The sequence below is a fragment of the Aquarana catesbeiana genome, linkage group LG03 (assembly GCF_042186555.1).
Source record: "Aquarana catesbeiana isolate 2022-GZ linkage group LG03, ASM4218655v1, whole genome shotgun sequence".
Classification (NCBI taxonomy): Eukaryota; Metazoa; Chordata; class Amphibia; order Anura; family Ranidae; genus Aquarana; species Aquarana catesbeiana.
The window spans coordinates 316,679,849-316,700,105 of record NC_133326.1 but is presented as its reverse complement, the minus strand read 5'-3'; the positions used below and the strand labels follow the sequence as shown (position 1 = coordinate 316,700,105).

The 20,257-nt window shown below is 41.6% G+C and overlaps 1 protein-coding gene across 1 annotated transcript in view; it reads right to left on the bottom strand.

The window, feature by feature from the left end:
• The window catches only part of GNPTAB (N-acetylglucosamine-1-phosphate transferase subunits alpha and beta), a 207,394-nt gene that overhangs the window by 41,637 nt on the left and 145,500 nt on the right, over positions 1–20,257 (bottom strand). The window contains exons 11-15 of the mRNA XM_073620327.1: positions 18,441–18,564; positions 16,583–16,783; positions 13,008–13,966; positions 8,675–8,874; positions 5,294–5,513 (exon numbers count right to left, since the gene is read on the bottom strand). Coding sequence (XP_073476428.1) covers positions 5,294–5,513; positions 8,675–8,874; positions 13,008–13,966; positions 16,583–16,783; positions 18,441–18,564 — 1,704 coding nt within the window. The remainder of the gene's footprint in view (positions 1–5,293; positions 5,514–8,674; positions 8,875–13,007; positions 13,967–16,582; positions 16,784–18,440; positions 18,565–20,257) is intronic.

The following is a 20,257-nucleotide window of genomic DNA, read 5'->3' as shown; positions in this document are numbered from 1 at the left end:
TTGATACTTGCGATTCTTTACACACATAATATTAACTTACACCAGATCAAGGTGTTTTTGCACCAACACAAGGACATATATAAAAAAGTTTTTTGGAAGTAATTTTTTGGATCACACCAAAGAAATCACACTTTTTATCTTTTCATCTTTATTTATACACTTGTAATTTTTGTTAATTTTTATTTATACTCCTAACACAGCGCCACTCCCTATACTTTGATCTATATTATTTGCGTATACCCCAAGTTCAGTTTTTGAAAATTATATTACTTCATCATATGCAGATGTTCCCTTCTGATTTGTAACAAACCAGACTGTAACTACCACGTGTGTTTTGAGCCATAATAACAGAGGGAATAAAGTCTACCAGCCTTTTTTGGAAAACATCCTGCTACCTTGGTAGTATGCATTATCCAACTTCAATATATTTTCTCCCTTAGCCTAGGTTCATACACATGCGATGCGGGAACTGGCGCAATTCCAGCATTGCATCTCTCCCGCGTGCAGTTCACACTGCCCTCTGTGAACCGCTGCGGGTGTCAATATTATGTTAATGACACCCCCAGATCGGTTCACAGATCGCAGTGCGAATAGTGGATTCGCACAGGAATCAGGTCGCATGGGTGAAAACATCCATGCGATTCGATTCCAGTGCTGGGGGAAAAAAAGTCCCTGCACTATTTTCCTGCAAATCAAATGGAAGTCTGTGTTTGCACAAGTGTGAATCCAGGCTGAAAGTGGACATATACTATGTGAATACTTTTCACTCAATGAAATCTTCCTACTCAAGCATCTTGAATATCTAGGCTACTGATCTGCTTCTGTACATTCTAGATGCCTGGCTGTATTGCGCTAAAAGGATAAGTTCACCTTTCATAACATGTTACACCCATATTTAGGGTGCAACATGTAACATGATCTGACAGCTAGCAGGGATCTTCTCCCCCCCTGCTAGCTGTCAAAATGTAAAGATCACAGTGCTCTGTGAATGGAAAACTACAAGTCCCAACAGCCTTAGCAAGTGTTGGCTTGTAGTTCTCCATGAACTACCAGAGTGAGCGCTGTGGTAGTTCATTAATTCTGTCAGTGTGTATCGACTTACCTGGTACAAGCAAGCACATACACAGACAGGTCTGCAGGAGTCATGCATGGAATCATCTTCTGATCACTGGTGGAATGCTTTCCAGGCTCCTAAAACAAAAAATAATAAATGCACATTTTTTTTACCTGCAAAAAAATTGTGCCTTTATTATTTTTTGTGAAAAAGTGAAATACTATGGAGGAGATTTTCTAAAACTGGAAACTGCAAAATCTGGAGCAGCTTGTGGTAGCCATCAGCTTGTTTAATTAAGCTTTGACAAAAAAAAAAAAAAAACAAACAAAAATTGGAAGCTGATTGGTTTCTATGCAGAGCTACCCCAGATTTTGCACTCTGCAGATTTAGTAATTCATCGCCTTTGAGTCACTGATCTGAAACAAGTAAGCAGCAAGTGAAGTCAAAACACGTTTCTTGTTCCAGCCGAAGGCAGTGACCCAGTCAGAAAATAAGCATTTTCATAAGTCAATAATGGCAGCCCATATATTTCTCTGAGCTCTTGTTTTGGTTATGTGGTTAAGAAAGTAATGAAAGCATCTGAAGCATCCTTCAGACGAGACCCCTTATAATCCAGGGAGTGCCTTCTTATTTTTATGTATCATCTGTCAAACAAACACCGCTCCACAGAAGCTTGACACCTGCCAGTGTATTGAAGGGGTAGTGTTTGCATACAGTCTTGAAATCTATACTTGTAAAAAGGATTTTCCACTTGTGAAACCCCTCCATCCCATCATGAGGGCTGTAACTCATACCCGACGATCAGATGTTTTTAGAATTTGCAAATGGTCTACATGTTGAAAGGTGGAAAACCCTTTAACGAGTACACTATGAGCCACACTATATACTGTATAATAATGTGACATCCTGTATATATACACTCACTTGGCCACTTTATTAGGTACACATTGCTAGTACCGGATTGGACCCCCCTTTCTCTTCAGAATTGCCTTCATTTGTCGTGGCATAGATTTAACAAGGAAACATTCCTCAGAGATTTTGGTCCATATTGACATGATAGCATCACACAGTTGCTGCTGACTTGTCGGCTGCACGTCCACGATACGAATCTCCCGTTCCACCACATCCCAAAGGTCAGGGCCGTTTTTAAGGCAGGGCAAAAGGGGCAGCTGCCCTGGGCCCTGTCATTGTTGTGGGGCCCAAAGCAGCTGCCTCATACTTGCAAACTATCCCGGTTTAAATTCCCTTATCCCCTGAAGTGTTAGTCCTGTGCTGTGTCCCGATATCTCAGTGTGAAGTGTTGCTACTAATGCTGCCCAGCTCTGCCCTATTGTTGTGTACGGATGACTCACCTGCTGTTTACATTTAAATAACCACCATTAATATGTAAATAGAGGTGGTATTCATATGTATATCATGCCCCCGAGGTCAAATCCACCATCACCTATACTAAATGCTACCCACTGGGGAGATAAAGGGACATGCTTGAAAGTCCGGCCTACAACTGTGGTCATTAAGCCTAACATCTGCCTGTCCTGCAAAGGTAAGCAGATTGGTGGGGGTGGGGGGGGGGAGGGTAGTGGGGGGTGTGCAGAGGTAGGCAGAGAAGGAATTACAGTTTGAGGTGCACAGGTGAGCAAGGAGGGGATGTATGGAGGTAAGGAAGGTGGGTCCAAAGATAAGCAGAGGAGATAGGTAGAGGAGGGGGAAGGTTGGAGTGAAGAGAATGGGGGAGGTTTGGGGTGCAGAGGTTAGCAGGGGTTTTAGGATATTAGGGTGTACTGACATCGTGGATGAAGATGTAGGTCATGTGTAGGGCAGCCTATTCATTTCAATGGGCTACTCTATGCACTAGAAATGCGGAAGAAAGTCCCGAACCGTTTTTCAAAATCACACGGTGCCAAGGCACATGTCAGCAGATGTGTAAGGGTGTCATTAACAATTAATGGCACTGCTGTGTATCTGCTAAAGGGCAGCACATTTCTGTGGTGTCAGAAAAGCGATTTTGCATGCATTCCTGACACACACAAATGTGAAAGCAGGCTAAATGTCTCAGTTACATTGGTGGTCAGTCTAAATCTTCTCATTACATTGGGGCTTGGTGTAGAATCCTTTAATTCACACTAGTAGCCAGTGTGGAGGTCCCCCTTACATTGGTGGTCAGTGTAAATCCCTCCTTACATTGGTGTTTACTGTGAATGCTTCTATTACATTGGTGGTCAGTGTAAATCTTCTCATTACATTGTACGAAAGGATTCTACACCAAGCACCACTGTAATGAGAAGATTTACACTGACCACCAATGTAATAGAAGCATTCACAGTAACCATAAATGTAATGAGGGATTTACACTGACCACCAATGTAAGGGGAGCATTCACACTGGCCACTAGTGTGAATGAAAGGATTTTACACCAATCACCACACTAGTGGCCAGTGTGAATGCTCCCCTTACATTGGTAGCCAGTGTAAATCCCTCCTTACATTGGTGGTTACTGTGAATGCTTCTATTACATTAGTGGTCAGTGTAAACCCCTATTACATTGGTGGTCAGTGTAAACCCCTATTACATTGGTGGTCAGTGTAAACCCCTATTACATTGATGGCCAGTGTTGAAACTCCTCTTTATATTGGTAGTTGGTAAAAAAAATAAATCAGCATTGCCATTAATCACACCCTCCCCTCCCTCCATCACTGCCACTGATCCCAGGAGTTCTAGGATCCCTAGGAGTTTTCTGTCTATTGATGCGTCCCCTCACCACCCCAGTCCATGGTGTGCAGGCAGTGAGGAGATGATGTGCTGTAACCTCTAGCAACCAATCAGTGAGCAGTATTACCGTACAGTAATCTCTAGCAACCAATCAACAAGCAGAAATCATGTGCTGTAACCTCTAGCATCTAATCAGTGAGCCGTAATGTGTGCTGTAACCTCTAGCAACCAATTGCAATCGCTGCCTGATCTGATACAGTAAACTGATTTTGAGTCTAGCTGCTATTTATTGTATGTCTCAGAGCAGGTAGAGAGAGAAATTACATGGGGGGGTGGGAGCTGGTGTTGGCCCCAAGAAAATGTTTGCCCAGGGCCCAATCAGTATTAAAGACGGCCCTGCCAAAGGTGCTCTGTTGGATTGAGATCTGGTGACTGCGGAGGCCATTGGAGTACTGTACAGTGACCTCATTGTCATGTTCAAGAAACCAGTTTGAGATGATTTGAGCTTTGTGACATGGTGCATTATCCTGCTGGAAGTAGCCATCAGAAGATGGGTACACTGTAGTCATAAAGGGATGGACATGGTCGGCAACAGTACTCAGCTAGGCCGTGGTGTTTAAACGATGCTCAATTGGTACTAAGGGGCCCAAAGTGTGCCAAGCAAATATCCCCCACAGCATTGCACCACCAGCCTGAACCATTGATACAAGAAAGGATGGATCCATGCTTTCATGTTGTTTATGCCAAATTCTGACCCTACTTTCTGAATGTCGCAGCTGAAATCAGGACTCATCAGGCCAGGCAGCATTTTTCCAATCTTCTATTGTCCAACTTTGGTGAGCCTGTGTGAAATTTAGCCTCAGTTTCCTGTTCCTAGCTGACAGGAGTGGCACCCGGTGTGGTCTTCTGCTGCTGTAGCCCATCTGCTTCAAGGTTTGATGTGTTGTGTGTTCAGAGATGGTATTTTGCATACCTTAGTTGTAACAAATGTTTATTTGAGTTACTGTTACCTTTCTATCATCTGGAACCAGTCTGCCTATTCTCCTCTGACCTCAACAAGGTATTTTCGTCCACACAACTGCCGCACACCGGATATTTTCTCTTTTTTGGACCATTCTCTGTAAACCCTAGAGATGGTTGTGTGTGAAAAACGCAGTAGATCAGAAGTTTTTGAAATACTCAGGCCAGCTCATCTGGCACCAACAACCATTCCACGTTCAAAGTCACTAAAATCCCCTTTCTTTCCCATTCTGATGCTCGGTTTGAACTTTGTCTTAACCACGTCTAGATGCCTAAATGCACTGAGTTGCTGCCATGTGATTGGCTGATTTGCAATTTGTGTTACCAAGCGATTGAACAGGTGTACCTAATAAAGTGGCCAATGAGTGTATATATGTGCTCACCTGCTATCCATTATATATATTTTGGTTAAGCTCTACAATAACATGTAGACTGGATTCTTCCATGAACTGGGCGCATGAAAAATATCATCTTATAGAAACTTTAACAGCAATATCTTTAATGTTATACCTGTAAACTCAGTGGCAACTGATTTATTCTTGTCGCTAGCGTCCGAATCTCCCTGTCAGACAATACTCCTGAGCCATCAGTGTCAACTTCATAGAATATCTGGGAGATATTTAGTGGCTGTATGGCACTCATCAGATAGTAAAAAAAGGAAAAAGCAAACTGCATATCTTCTGAGTGACGCACTTTATGGGCAGATGTCTTGTCAAATTCTGGTGGAAACCTACACAGATAATAAGATGATAACCCATGTTACAACAAAGAGATGCATACCTGAATCAAGTCAACACCTTTTAAAATGTTTTTTTAAAGATGACTGCTAATAAATAGCTAAATGTACCGTTAAGTGTGCAAAAGATGAAAACTGATAACGGAAAGTTAGGATTGTTATTTACAGCATGCAGATGTTCATTTGCATTCGAGGCAATTTATATAACAATTATGTCAAGTTAATTATTCTGTTTAAGACAGGAATCAATACAAAACTCTTTTGCTAGTACTAACCGGATCCCAAACGGCTCACGCAGGTATACTGTGGCACAATGGCTCTCCTGGATGGAATCCCGTATGGGTACATCCTACCCTTCTTCGGCAACCAGAGGGCGTGCACGCGCCGCTGCACGGTGGGGGACCAATGCATGTGGCCGGTGGGCACAATCGCCACCAGCCACGCGCAATCGCGTGCACAAGCGTCAGCATGGGGATTTGTGTGTGTAAACATAAAAATCACTATGCTGTCAGAGGAGAGGAGACATGTCGTTTGATCCTACTAAGTAGGAACAGCGATATGCCTCCTCTCCTACTCAGTTCTATCCCCATACAGTTACGTAGAACACGCTGAGGGAATACACATTGAACCCCTTGATCGCCCCCTAGTGTTAACCCCTTCACTACCAGTGACATTTACACCGTAATCAGTGCATTTTATAGCACTGATCGCTGTATAAATATCAATGGTCCTAAATATGTGTCTAAAGTGTCCGATCTGTCCGTTGCAATACCGCTAAAAACCACAGATCACCGCCATTACTAGTAAAAAAATAAACAGGAAAACAATTATCAGAAAGCCTTCTTATTTCACCCTAATTTGAGGTTTCATAAACTCATTTTCTTACAATTCTTAGCAGTCAGAAAGAGCAGTGTTTTTGTTTCTGGCCTCTTGCCAGTAACTTTGTGCATAATCCAGAACCAAATGAAAAATATTACTCAACGTAATACCTGTGCTCATTGTAATTTCCCGTGGACCTACATCATTGGATGTACATCAGGGGACTTTTCTTGGTGAATGAGTAGGGGTACTCATTCACATGGAGGGGCCAGGATCTGGTGGCCCCCTTGGTAAAGGGTGCTTCCAGATTACAATAAGTTACTCCAAGCAACCCCACAACCACTGAGCCAGGGTTGTGGGTTATGACTAAGGCCTTATAGCCTGAAATGCATCAACTGACTTAATCTGCATTTGTTCACTGTGGCTATTTAATAAAATTAAGAAATTTTAAGAGCAACGGAGTGCTGGTCATTTTTTCTACATTACTCTACTCAGCCAGCGACTGTGGATCGAGCACCTGGGAGCTATCTATGTGGTGTATGGGTAGTAGCACTGACTTTCCTGTTTATATTGTGGGGAAGTGGCCCTTTTCCTCATCAACATAGGGACAAGGTGCTTTGCTGGTTTTGTTGTTTTATTTCTTCATTTTCCAAAAAATTGTGACAAAAAATTGTAACAAAAAATTATAACTACAAAAAAACTCGCCATTACTAAATACCTTGGACTGTCTACTTTCCAAAAAAGGGGTCATTTGGGGGAGTATTTGTACTGTGCTGGCGTTCTCGAGCCTCAAAAAATGAGACCATCAGTACTGATTAATTTTCATATATATTATATACCACAGTTTGTGGACTCTATAACTTTCCAACACACTAAATAATATACGCTGATTTTTCACCAACGAACTGTACTGTAGCAGAATACATTTTGGCCTAAATCTCTGAAGAAAGAAATTTATTTGCAAAATCTTATAACCACTGAAGAAAAACTTTTTGGCCTTTTGTCATTATTTAGCAAAGCAATAAAAAACCCAGTGGTGATTAACCACTTTAGGACCAGCCGCCGCAGTTATACTGCGGCCGGTTGGCTCCCCTGGGCAAAAAATTCATGGTTGGACAGGTGAACAGTGATAGCTACCATCCGTATTCTCTAAGACCATACTGGTAAGTATGGCCAGTTATATATCTTACAAAGGTTTTGGGTATGCATTTGATAATACCATATGGGGGTGATACCGAGATACTGCTATCGTGTCCTATTGACTGTTTGCTATACAAGTTGACATCTATAATGATTTATGTTACTTGGAGGTAAAACAAGTACAGTGGAACCTCGAATTGCGAGTAACGCGGTTAACGAGCGTTTCGCAATACGAGCACTGTATTTTTACAAATTGTAACTCGGTTTGCGAGTGTTGTCTCCCAAAACGAGCATGATTCAGGCCAAAGCGGTGTGCAGTGGGGGGGCACCGGAGCCGAGCCGAATGTCACGCTCGGAAATGCACGGAAGGCCCGGAAAGGCCCGAGTACAGCACGTCACCTCAGGTAGGAAGGCTTTCCGAAGTTTGCCGAGGTCCGCCGAAGTGTCCTCGGGCCTTTACGGCCGTTTCCGAGGCTCTCCGGTGCCCCCCCGCCTCTGGCCGCATGCGGTATTGCATCTGATTGAAGTCAATGCGGAACTAATTATTTTCGTTTCCATTTACTTCAATGGGAAAACTCACTTTGATATGTGAGTACTTTGGATTATGAGCATTCTCCTGGAATGGATTATGCTCTTAATCCGTGGTTCCACTGTATATTAGATTGTTACCTTACCTAGAGGAATTTACATTTATGGTGATGAAACATACTTTTAGATTATTAAAATAAAGGTTAAATTTTATCTCGCTGGCCTTTGGTGCGTTGGGATACATAGGATTGGTTTATGACTATATAAAGCTTTTGTAAGTTTTAAACTCCATGTAGGCAGTGTTGTAGGCGGAATTCAAACCAATTTCCCTAGTGCTCTAAAGCAGAAATGGTAACCATTGATCCGCTACACTGCCTATATATACACACATGCATAAATATGCACCGAATATTTATTCTAGTCACATGGTCGGATTTAAAAAAAAATAAAAAAATAAAAATCAGCTCGCTGTGATAGCTACTAAAAGTGCAGAACATCACCCCGAAATAATATACTTTACATTATCGTCTGAGCATAGTGATGTATAGGGAACATAATTATTGTGGCATTTAGAATGCTGGCTACAACTTCAAAAGGAAAGAAAAGCTGTCAAAAGAGGGGAGTGGGCACTTCATCTGAGCCAGCCACCTGGTGACAAGTATACTTACAAATCCTGAAGTTCTTGCATAACGATACGGTCAATCATGTGTGGCATGTGAGCAGGAACTTTCCGAGACGTGAAGCCAAATTTACCATTAAGGAGTTTATTCACATGACGGAGGGAATCTGCAAATGTGTCTTGAAGTTTCCTGCCAACTTTCTTACCATTGGTGATATAAGAAAGTTCACTGAGTAGAACATCTCTCTCCTGAAAGAGAGAATGATTAATAGATGGTTTTAAGTGGTTGTTCATCTGACAATATAATCACAAGAGAACTTGGGTTACCCTACAGGACCAACTAGCTGAAGACAGCAGTGACAGGGCCTCAGTAAATGTCATCAGAGGATCAGTCATACCTGTGAACTTTTATTACTTGTCATATATTCAAGCTCTAGTTGCATATTAATTTCAGCAGTCACTACAAAAGTTGCAGAGAAATGATAGACTACACAGTGATATTGTCACTTCTGGCAGTATGTAAAACGTATTAAATGCAACATTGTTTATGGGATAATTTAAGAATTTGCTATAAAATGCAAAAACTAGCTTCAAAGTGCAGCTACCATAGTGATCAACAAGATTTACATATATATAGTAACTCAGTAATGTGGAAAAGATCAGCTACAGGGATACCACAGGCAATACTCATGATCAGTCATTTGCCTTCTGTTTACCTTTATTTTTGGGCACAGAGTTCAGTTCCTCTTTAAAGCGGAGTTCCAGTCATTTTTGTGTTTATTAAAAGTCAGCAGCTACAAAAAGTGTAGCTGCTGACATTTAATAAACAGCCTCTCACCTGTCCCACGATCCAGCCGTGTTTGAGTGTATGGATGGATGGATGAGTATTGCTGAGTATGGATGGATGGATGGATCAGTATTGCTGAGCATGGATGGATGGATCAGTATTGCTGAGCATGGATGGATGGATCAGTATTGCTGAGCATGGATAGATGGATCAGTATTGCTGAGCATGGATAGATGGATCAGTATTGCTGAGCATGGATGGATGGATGAGTATTGCTGAGCATGGATGGATGGATGAGTATTGCTGAGCATGGATGGATGGATGAGTATTGCTGAGTATGGATGGATGGATGAGTATTGCTGAGCATAGATGGATGAGTATTGCTGAGCATAGATGGATGAGTATTGCTGAGTATGGATGGATGGATGAGTATGGATGGATGAGTATTGCTGAGCATAGATGGATGAGTATTGCTGAGCATAGATGGATGAGTATTGCTGAGTATGGATGGATGAGTATTGCTGAGTATGGATGGATGGATGAGTATTGCTGAGCATGGATGGATGGATGAGTATTGCTGAGCATGGATGGATGAGTATTGCTGAGCATGGATGGATGGAGGAGTATTGCTGAGCATGGATGGATGGAGGAGTATTGCTGAGCATGGATGGATGGATGAGTATTGCTGAGCATGGATGGATGGATGAGTATTGCTGAGCATGGATGGATGAATATTGCTGAGCATGGCTGGATGGATGAGTATTTGTGAGCATGGATGAGTATAGATAGGATGAATGGATAAGTATTTGTGAGCATGGATGAGTATGGATGGGATGGATGGATGAGTACTTCTGAGTATGGATGGGATGGATGGATGCGTATTTCTGAGCATGGATGAGTATGGATGGGATGGATGAGTACTTATGAGCATGGATGAGTATGGGTGGGATGAGTACTTCTTAGTATGGATGGGATGGATGGATGAGTATTTCTGAGCATGGATGGGATGGATGGATGAATACTTCTGAGTATGGATGGGATGGATGGATGAGTATTTCTGAGCATGGATGGGATGGATGGATGAGTATTTCTGAGCATGGATGGGATGGATGGATAAGTACTTCTGAGCATGGATGAGAATGGATGGGTACTTCTGAGCATGGATGGGAGGGATGCATAGATGGATGAGTATTTCTGAGAATGGATGGGATGGGATGGATGGATAAGTGCTGGAATGGGCACAGAGCAGCGCTGTGGGCACTACACATCCAGCCCACAGCACTGCAGCACTTGATCTCTCCCCTCGCACTGTACCAACAGGTATGGGGAGGGGAGAGAGGAACCGGACGCAACGCCAGTTTGTTTAGAAGTGATCGCTCCGTCATTTGATGGAGCGATCACGTAGTAAACGGCCGCTGTCAGCAGCCATTTACTTATTATTCCCAGAGGGCGCGCAGGAGCAAGATTCTGGGAGGACGTCCATGGACAACCTCCAACAATAACAACCTACCTGCCAATTTCATTTAAAAACTGTGTGTAGGTGTACCTAGAAGAACTGATGCTGTTTGAAGGCAAAGGGTGGTCACGCCAAATATGGATTTGATTTGGATTTCTCGTCTGTTCTTATACTTTCCATTTAGTTAATTGATAAAATAAACTTCTATTTCTAAAAGCAATCTTAATTTACAGCACTTAAAACTGAGCTCGGGTGCATCCTGTTTCCTCTGATCATTCTTGAGATGTTTCTACAACTGGATTGGAGTCCACCTGTGGTAAATTCAGTTGATTGAACATGATTTGGAAAGGCACACACCTCTCTATATAAAGTTTCTACAGTTAACAGTGCATGTCAGAGTGCAGACCAAGCCATGAAGTCCAAGGAATTGTCTGTAGACCTCCGAGACAGGATTCTATTGAGGTACAGATCTGGGGAAGGGTACAGAAACATTTCTGCAACATTGAAGGCCACAATGAGCACAGTGGCCTCCATCATCCATAAATGCAAGAAGTTTAGAACCACCAGGACTCTTCCTGGACCAGTCCGCACGGCCAAACTGAGCAATTGGGGGGAGAAGGGCCTTAGTCAGGGAGGTGACCAAGAACCAGAAGGTTACTCTGACAGGCCTCCAGCGTTTCTCTCTGCAGCACTCCACCAATCAGGCCTGTATGGTAGAAAGGCCAGATGGAAACCACTCCTCAGTAAAAGGCACATGACAGCCCGTCTGGAGTTTGCCAAAAGGCACCTGAAGGACTCTCAGACCATGAGAAACAAAATTCACTAGTCTGATGAAACAAATATTGAACTCTTTGACCTGAATGGCAAGTGTCATGTCTGGAGGAAACCAGGCACTGCTTATGACCTGGCCAATACATCCCTACATTGAAGCATGGTGGTGGCAGCATCATGCTGTGGGGATGTTTTTCAGTGGCAAGAACTGGAAGACTAATCAGGATCGAGGGAAAGATCTATGCAGCAATGTACAGAGACATCCTTGCTGAAAACCTGCTCCAGAGTGCTCTGGACCTCAGACTGGGGCAAAGGTTCATCTTCCAACAGGACAACGACCCTAAGCACACAACAAAGATAACAAAGGAGTGGCTACGGGACAACTCTGTGAATGTCCTTGAGTGGCCCAGCCAAAGCCCAGACTTGAACGCCATTGAAAATCTCTAAAGAGATCTGAAAATAACTGTGCACCAATGCTCCACATCCAACCTGATGGAGCTTGAGAGGTGCTGCAAAGAAGAGTGGGAGAAACTGCCTAAAAATAGATGTGCCAAGCTTGTAGCATCATACTCAAAAAGACTTGAGGCTGTAATTGGTGCCAAAGTTGCTTCCACTAAGTATTGAGCAAAGGCTGTGAATACTTATGTACATGTGATTTTTTTCGTTTTTTATTTTTAATAAATTTGCAAAGATTTCAACAAACTTCTTTACCGGGATATTGTTTGTAGAATTTTGAGGATAATAATGAATTTAATCCATTTTGGAATAAGGCTATAAAATGTGAAAATAGTGAAGCACTGTGAATACTTTCTGGATGCGCTGTGTGTAGGGGTTTACAACCACTTTTAAAGTAGTGCCTTATGATATTTATAGCATCTAGGTAAATAGAGGATGAATCTGTCCTACTTAGAAAATTAAGATTCTAGTTAGTAGATCTGGACAATGTGGACTCATATCAGACCTTTTAATTATAAGGTCTATTATTATTGTTACTGCATTTATTGTTGATAAGGATGTAACATTGAGAAATTGTTGGGCTATATTGTATTAACATCATTTGTACCGACTGTACCAACTGTTTCAACCTGTGCACACCATTGTAAGTTCAGGTAAACCATTTTTCTCTTGATAAGGTTAAGAACTTCTGTCAAGAGATTTATCATCAGTTAATTTTAAGTTGACAATGATTTTACCAGACAGGATGTGAGGCAAAAATCAGCAACAGGTGCACAGACAGCAGTAAAAACCTAACAGGGTCTTCCCCTACGCTACAAAAAAAAAAGGAAGCGAGTGAAGGAAAATAAAAAAATCTGTATAATTCAAGTATCATAGTGAATTATGATTATGCCACCAGAAATTGTTACTTACATCAAAGAGGTCCTTAAAATACTTTCTTCTTTCCCATGGTAAGAATCCTTCATAAACCGGCTGATAACTGTGGAGTTTCCTTCCTTGAACAAACCTGTCATCCTTAGATATTGCAGGTTCTTGGTTGTTTACATCTCCAGGCAATCTGGAAACCTTGAAGCCCAGGGCACTGAACTTGAGCTGGGATTCCTTGTTCGTGGTAGATTTCCCATTTTCATTCCCTAGTTCTCTTGATTTAAAGGTAATTTTCTTGGAATCAGCCTTGTTTTCAGTTACCATTTTGCTTTTAGATATGTGTGCTAAAGTGATCCCCTTTTTGGTGGCATTTAAAGCTTGCTCTGTTTGTGGCTTGATGCTGCCAAATTGTTTAAGTAAAGCCACTTTTGACATGTTGTACCCTTTCCATGTGATGTCACCTTTGCTAAGCTTCAGGTCAAGATCCTGTACTGCCAGCTGTATACTGTTTGGAAGAGCGGACACATTCATATATGGTATATGGATTTCTTCATCTTGTTCTTTGGCTGGCCTCTCCTTCTTGAGCTTTGGAAACCTGTCTTCTTCAGGAATGTCCTCAAACAGCATTTCTGCTTCTGGGGTAAGCGTTGTGCTTACTATATCCCTCTTTCCTTGTAAAGATGGTGTAATATTAAGTTTTTGTTCTTCGCTTGTGTCGACATCTATGAAAATCTGCATTTTAAACTCTTTGTCATTCTGATCATGAAAGGTGAGGTTAAAATTAATTACAGTAGCGTTCATTCCAGAATACATGATCAGATGAACAGTTTTCCACTTATTGGCAATAGAAGCATGGCGAATAATTGGGTTTTCACTATAGCTGCCCTCCACTGCTTTCTTAGCTATGTCAGCAAAGCTGAAGTAGGGCATACTTTCCCCTTTAGGAACAACATAATGGGTCTGGTTTTGGAGCAAGTTTATCTTGTATAACTCTCCAAGGTGATCTGCAAATAAAATACACAGGTTCATTTTATTAGTATTAGGGATAAAGGTTTTGCACAATCAAGTGAATAAATGTACCTGAAGTCATAGGATGAATAAAACAGCGGTAAGTGTATACAAAAGCAACTAACTCCTCATAACTGCATTTGGTTTTTGTTCCTACTAAGCACTGCGAGTCCTGAATACTAATGCAAATTTCAACCAACTTCCATGGTTGAGAGCCAAATTCGTCAGCCATTCCATCAGGGATCATAGCAGACATGTTCAAAGCACTCTTAAATACTGCAAGCGATTATTTTCTTAGGCATAGGCCACATGACCTATGATGAGGAACTGGTCATGTGATCCCTTTTAAAATGATCAAGGTACAGGTGGCTAATCAGTGGGTCTGCCTAAAAATTTCTTACCTTCAGCAGAAACCATATAACCAATACCACGGTATGCCCTAACTATTATATGCTAGAGGAGGGAAGCAATTTAAATATTCAAAAATAAGGGTTAGTATTTAACATCTCTCACTAATATTTGTCATGGAGTTTGAAGAATTCTAATAAGCAAAATGGATGTAAGTAGTATAGGCTCAATGACATGGAACAAGCTTGCCAAAATGGAAAATCGGGGTGAAGTCAGAACTCAGAACTAGTCTACATATTTGATCTGAGTCAGTGACTTACAAAGTACTAAGCTAGTGGACATGCATGCCAACAAAAGAATGAGTACTTTCTGAAAGAGAGGTCAACAATGATACTTCTTCACCACAGGATTTTATTTAAAGCCCAACTCCAGGCAAACATGAAATTTATACAGTGCATTGTACCTCAATTTCCTTATTCCTCAGTCTTAATTTCTCTTCCTAAGCCATCCTGCAGCAAATGGACCAAACTCACCCTATCCTCTATAAGCCAAGCTAACTTCCTCCCCTGGGGTCAGGCATTTTTTTCCCTGCTCAATATCTTTTCAGGCACAGGTCCCCTCACCGCCTCTGTGAGTTCTCCTGCCTCTGGAGCCTAAGGCTACTTTCACACTGGGGCAGGCAGGGGCGGGAAGGCGCTGGCGGTAAAACAGCGCTATTTTTAGTGCCGATTTAGCTGCGCTATTCGGCCGCTAGCGGGGCAGTTTTAACCCCCACTAGCGGCCGAAAAAATGGTAAAATTTGCCCCATTGTTTTCAATGGGAAATACACCGCTCTTATAGCACTGCAAAGATGCAGCTTGCAGGACTTTTTTGACCATCCTGCAAGCGCACCACTCCAGTGTGAAAGACCTCGGGCTTTCACATTGGAGTGAATTGAGCGGCTCTTTCAGGGCGCTTTGCAGGCGCTATTTTTAGCACTATAGCGCCTGCAAAGCGCCTCAGTGTAAAGTAGCCCAAGACAGAGGATCCGGCTGCTGGAAGCGTCACCTCCACTAATAGGAGATATCCACATCATGCAAGCAGTGATGTGGACACCTGAAGTAGGATTTCCAGAAGTAAACAGAAGTAGAGAGAAGGATATGCATGCTTAAGTAAAATGGGCACTTGAATAGTTTTTCAATTTATTTCAGAGGTTAGTTAGAGGGGGTTGGAAAGGGGATTGCTAATAACCTGGAGTTGCCCTTTAGATTTGTTTGCTGCTACAGTGTAAAATGTTGGTGAGCAGACCTTAGTGCTTTCATGCTAAGAGCTGAAAATGTGCACTAGTGTGCATAATGGAGCTATTTTTTTATTATTATTATTATTAGGATTTTTTAGATACTCTTGCTGGCAAGATGGATTTGACTGATTTTGTATGTATTCATTCACTGCAAAAATATATCCCCTGGGGCATAACAGACATAAACCACTTAAAGAATAGCCTAGCGATACATTTCAACACACTTATTCAAAAAAGCACTCCAGAAAATATTTACAATACAGAAAGTGCAGTAACCCATAGTAAACTATCAAAAATGTTCTTTTACTTGACCTTTCAAGGACTGAATATCTTAATTGGTCATTCTGGGTCATTAGACTTTTCACTGCCTTATGGAATATTTCCATAAGTTTTGTAACACATACCAGCTCTATGTTAGAGCTCACGCACACTGCAGCTCAAAAAAAACCAAAAAATGCTGCTTTTATAGGCATCTGAGCTTTTATTTCTCTGCCTAAAATCTTGAAGAAACTTGCGCTTTTTTGTGCTCTTTAGCGTGTTTTTTTTTAGCTTCTTCAAGCTTTTCTGAACATAACTGTTTTTTTTCACAAACCCTCCCCCTCAGCTAATTTTATCAGTTTTTTTTTTTTTTGCATTTTCAAGCTTCTTTGCGCTTTCTTGTGCTTTTTCATGCGTTTTTGGGCACTTAGGCATCTTTTCTGCTCGAAAGCTCCTCTCAAAAATGCGAGGTTTACGGGTGTTTTTTTTCTGCCTATAAGAGCATATGTCTGTAAACTCCTGACAATTACATGGTGTGCTTGTGCACATTGGCTAACATGGAGGGGAGTTTTGAAGCAGAAAAAAAACGAGAGGTCAAAAAGGCTCAAAAGCCTGTAGGAGCTATTTCTTTGAGATGCAGTGTGCATGAGCCCTTAATGTTTCCTAAGAATTCCTAAAAAAAAAAAAAAAAAAAAAAAAAAAAAAAAAACACTTTAATCTACTTCACCTTGTCCACAATCGCCAGCGTCAAATCCACAGTTAAGCACATTGCAGGCTTGGTCGCAGAACTTGTCAGCAAGCCATGAATTAGCACAGCCTTGATTACAATAAGAAACGCCACCTATTCCCACTCCAGGCTGCCAGGCTTGTCCATTGAGAATACTTCCTCCAGCAAGGGCTGGCGCAAAACGACCAGCTGCTGTGTTACCTATAGGAGTGGGAAAAAGACAATTCTTTAACAAATCATAACAACACGTCTACATAAAAGAAGCTACAATGATCTAAATATTGGCATATAAAAATTGGCATATAAAAATTGGCATATAAAATTGCTTACTCACATCATTAGACAACTGTTGAAGAAAATTGCCTCAACAGAGATAAATACATATTGGTAGGGGCGGGTACCATCATCCTTAATTGACAATGATATAAAAGAACTGTTGTCTGCTACAAACTATCAAGGGACAATTTTCTGTTAAAGAAAAGCTAAAGACAAAACTTTATTTTTTATTTCGGATAGAGTAGAGAAAGGTTTCAACCCCTGGCAGTTTGTTGCTGTCTGTGTTCCACTGGGGAGATTTCCCCTCACTTTCTGTTCCATAGTCAAAACAGGAGATCCTGCCAAAGTGAGGGAATCCCAGAACTAGTCTCTCGAATGGAAGTTTTCCCTTGTGTTACTGTTCTGGTGTCAATCAAAAAACGAAAGATTGGGATTCTCTTTTACTTTCACTTTTGATCATAAGGGTAAACTGGAAAAATAGAGAGGGTGAATCTCCCTAACAGGGGCACAGACAGCAGAAAAAACGGAAACTCAAAAAATCGTCGCCTTTAGTTATACAATTATTCCATATGTTGCATGCCTCACAGAAAAACAGTAAACTGTAAATTATTTTTCTTTAATTGAGGGACACAGAATTCATAGATATTTGAGTTATACTGACACCTACAGGAGGATTTGGAAACTGTAAGAAAGCAGTGCCGAATGTAAAGCCATAAATACAGAGCTGTGGGACCCATGTCCCACAAGGAACTTGAAGAAAATGATTATACAGCTAGTACAAAAATCCTGTTTTCTTTTTGTATGTGCATTAGTGGGGAGATATCCCTGAACTCACAGAGGAGGACTGTTTATCTACCTATGTGCCCGCTATGAATTCTGCCAATGAAATGGACTGGAAATTTCCTACGCATCCGAGTGTGTCTACCTGGGGGAAGGCTAATAACTCAGTTTTACCCTTATACAAGATAATGTATGTGAGTAGGCATTGTCTCAAGAAATTAGACAAGGTTTGGTCGACCTGGCTTGCCACCCAGGACTGGGATCAATGGGATTAATTAGAAAATGCTTGATGATCTCCTCCCATTCTCTTCCCTTCCTTTACCTACATACCCCCCGCCACCCCCACCCCCCCAAATCTCCTGCTTTTTGTGCCCCCTTATCTCCCTTGCTCTGCTCCTTCCCCCACCCCCCGTCCTTTTTTTTTTCTCCTGGGTGAACATTTTTAGCTTTTCTCCCTATTTAAGTATGTGATACTTGATATGGATTGTGCTTGTAAACCTTTCTGAATGACCTAGAGAATGTTTAAAGCCTTATAATTTATGTAACACTTGACACTGTCCTTTACGCGTATATCTACTGTGCCACCTATCTTGGATTTTATCTACTTTGATGTAAACTGTATTTAATTTTGCTAAATAATTCATTAAATTATTTTCTGTTAAAAAATGTGTCTGCAAAAATATATCTGACAAGGTGTTTATAGTTAATAATTATTGACAAATGTCTTTTTAGGATGAAAAAAAATATCAAATGTATTTCATTTTAGAATCTGTGGAGGAGATTTAACAAAGAAGGAACTTACCAAGGCAATCACCTCCATCCCAGTCACATGCAGAGTTATTGCAAGCTTTGTCACAATAACCATCTTTAATCCAAGATCCTGGACATCCCTCTGCACAGTTAGGAACAGGCCACGTCAAATAAACCTGTGTGTAAAAACACAAATATATTACTCGTTATCTGTTCCATTTAGGGAATTCATTTTTGTTGTATAAGCTGATGAACATTTTATGAAGAACTATATTTTTGTTCCAAATTCTGCTTTTAAAAACAAAAATCAGATACAAGTAAAAATAGGATTTTTTATAACAGCTTACCTGTAAAATCCTTTTCTTTCGATGGACATCACAGGACACAGAGCCACAGTAATAATTGATGGGTTATGTAGGTACCATTAGGTATTGGACACTGGTCACACCCTAATCAGGAAGTTCAACCCCCTATATAATCCCTCCCCTTACAGGGATACCTCAGTTTTGTAGCAAAGGAATATAAGTGTATTAGAAGAGGGGCGGGACCTCTGTGTCCCGTGATGTCCATCGAAAGAAAAGGATTTTACAGGTAAGCTGTTATAAAAAATCCTATTTTCTTTCTCGGACATCACGGGACACAGAGCCACAGTAATAACTGATGGGATGTCCCAAAGCAATGCCAACTGAGGGGAGGGGGGGAATCACAACCAAGTAGGGTGTAATCAGACCTGAGGACCTTGTACCGCTGTCTGCAGCACACTACGCCCAAAGGCGATATCCTCATGCCTTCTCACATCCACCTGATAAAATCTGGTGAATGTGTGGACTGAAGACCAGGTTGCGGCCTTGCAGATCTGAGGCATAGAGGCCTGGTGATGCACTGCCCAAGAAGCACTAATAGCCCTTGGGGAATGTGCCTTGATCTGAAACGGAGGAATCTTCTGTTTCAAACCGTAAGCTTGAATAATCAATTGTCGAATCCATTTAGAAATGGTAGCTTTTTACGCTGCCTGTCCTTTATTGGGACCCTCTGGCAGCACGAACAAAACATCCGTTTTGCGAATCTGAGCAGTTGCTTCCAGATAGGTCTTGACTGCTCTCACTACATCCAAAGAATGTAGTGACCTCTCTTCCGGAGAACAGGGCTCTGGAAAAAAAGGAAGGCAGAACAATGTCTTGGTTTAGATGAAAATCTGAAACCACCTTTGGTAAAAAATTAGGATGAGGGCGCAATACCACTCTATCCTTGTGTACAATCAAATAAGGCTCTTTACAGGAAAGAGCTGCTAATTCTGATACTCTTCTAGCAGAAGAGATGGCTACCAGAAAAATTAGTTTCCTTGTCAGCAAGATCAAAGGAATCTGACGTATTGGTTCAAAAGGCTGTTTCTGTAACACCGACAGAACCAGGTTCATGTCCCAGGGGTTTAGGGGCGCCTTAACTGGAGGATTAAGATGCATCACCCCCCTCCATAAAGTTTCGGACCAAAGAATGCGAAGCAAGTGGCCGTTGAAACAATACTGATAAGGCCGAGACCTGGCCCTTGATGGTACTCAAGGCCAGCTTCATCTCTAATCCTAATTGTAGAAAATCAAGAATTCTACCTATGACATACTTTCTGGGATGCCAACCCCTGGATTCACACCAGGATACATAAGCTTTCCAGACTCTATGATAAATCACTCTGGAAGTTGGCTTCCTTGTATTGATCAAGGTAGATATGACAGGACCTGAAAGCCAACGACTCTTCAGAACGTGGGTCTCAATAGCTTTCTGCGTTATTTCTGCATACCAAGTCCTTCTGGGCCAAGCGGGGGCCACCAGAAGTACAGACTTCCTTTCCTGCCTGATCCTGCGAAGGAGTCG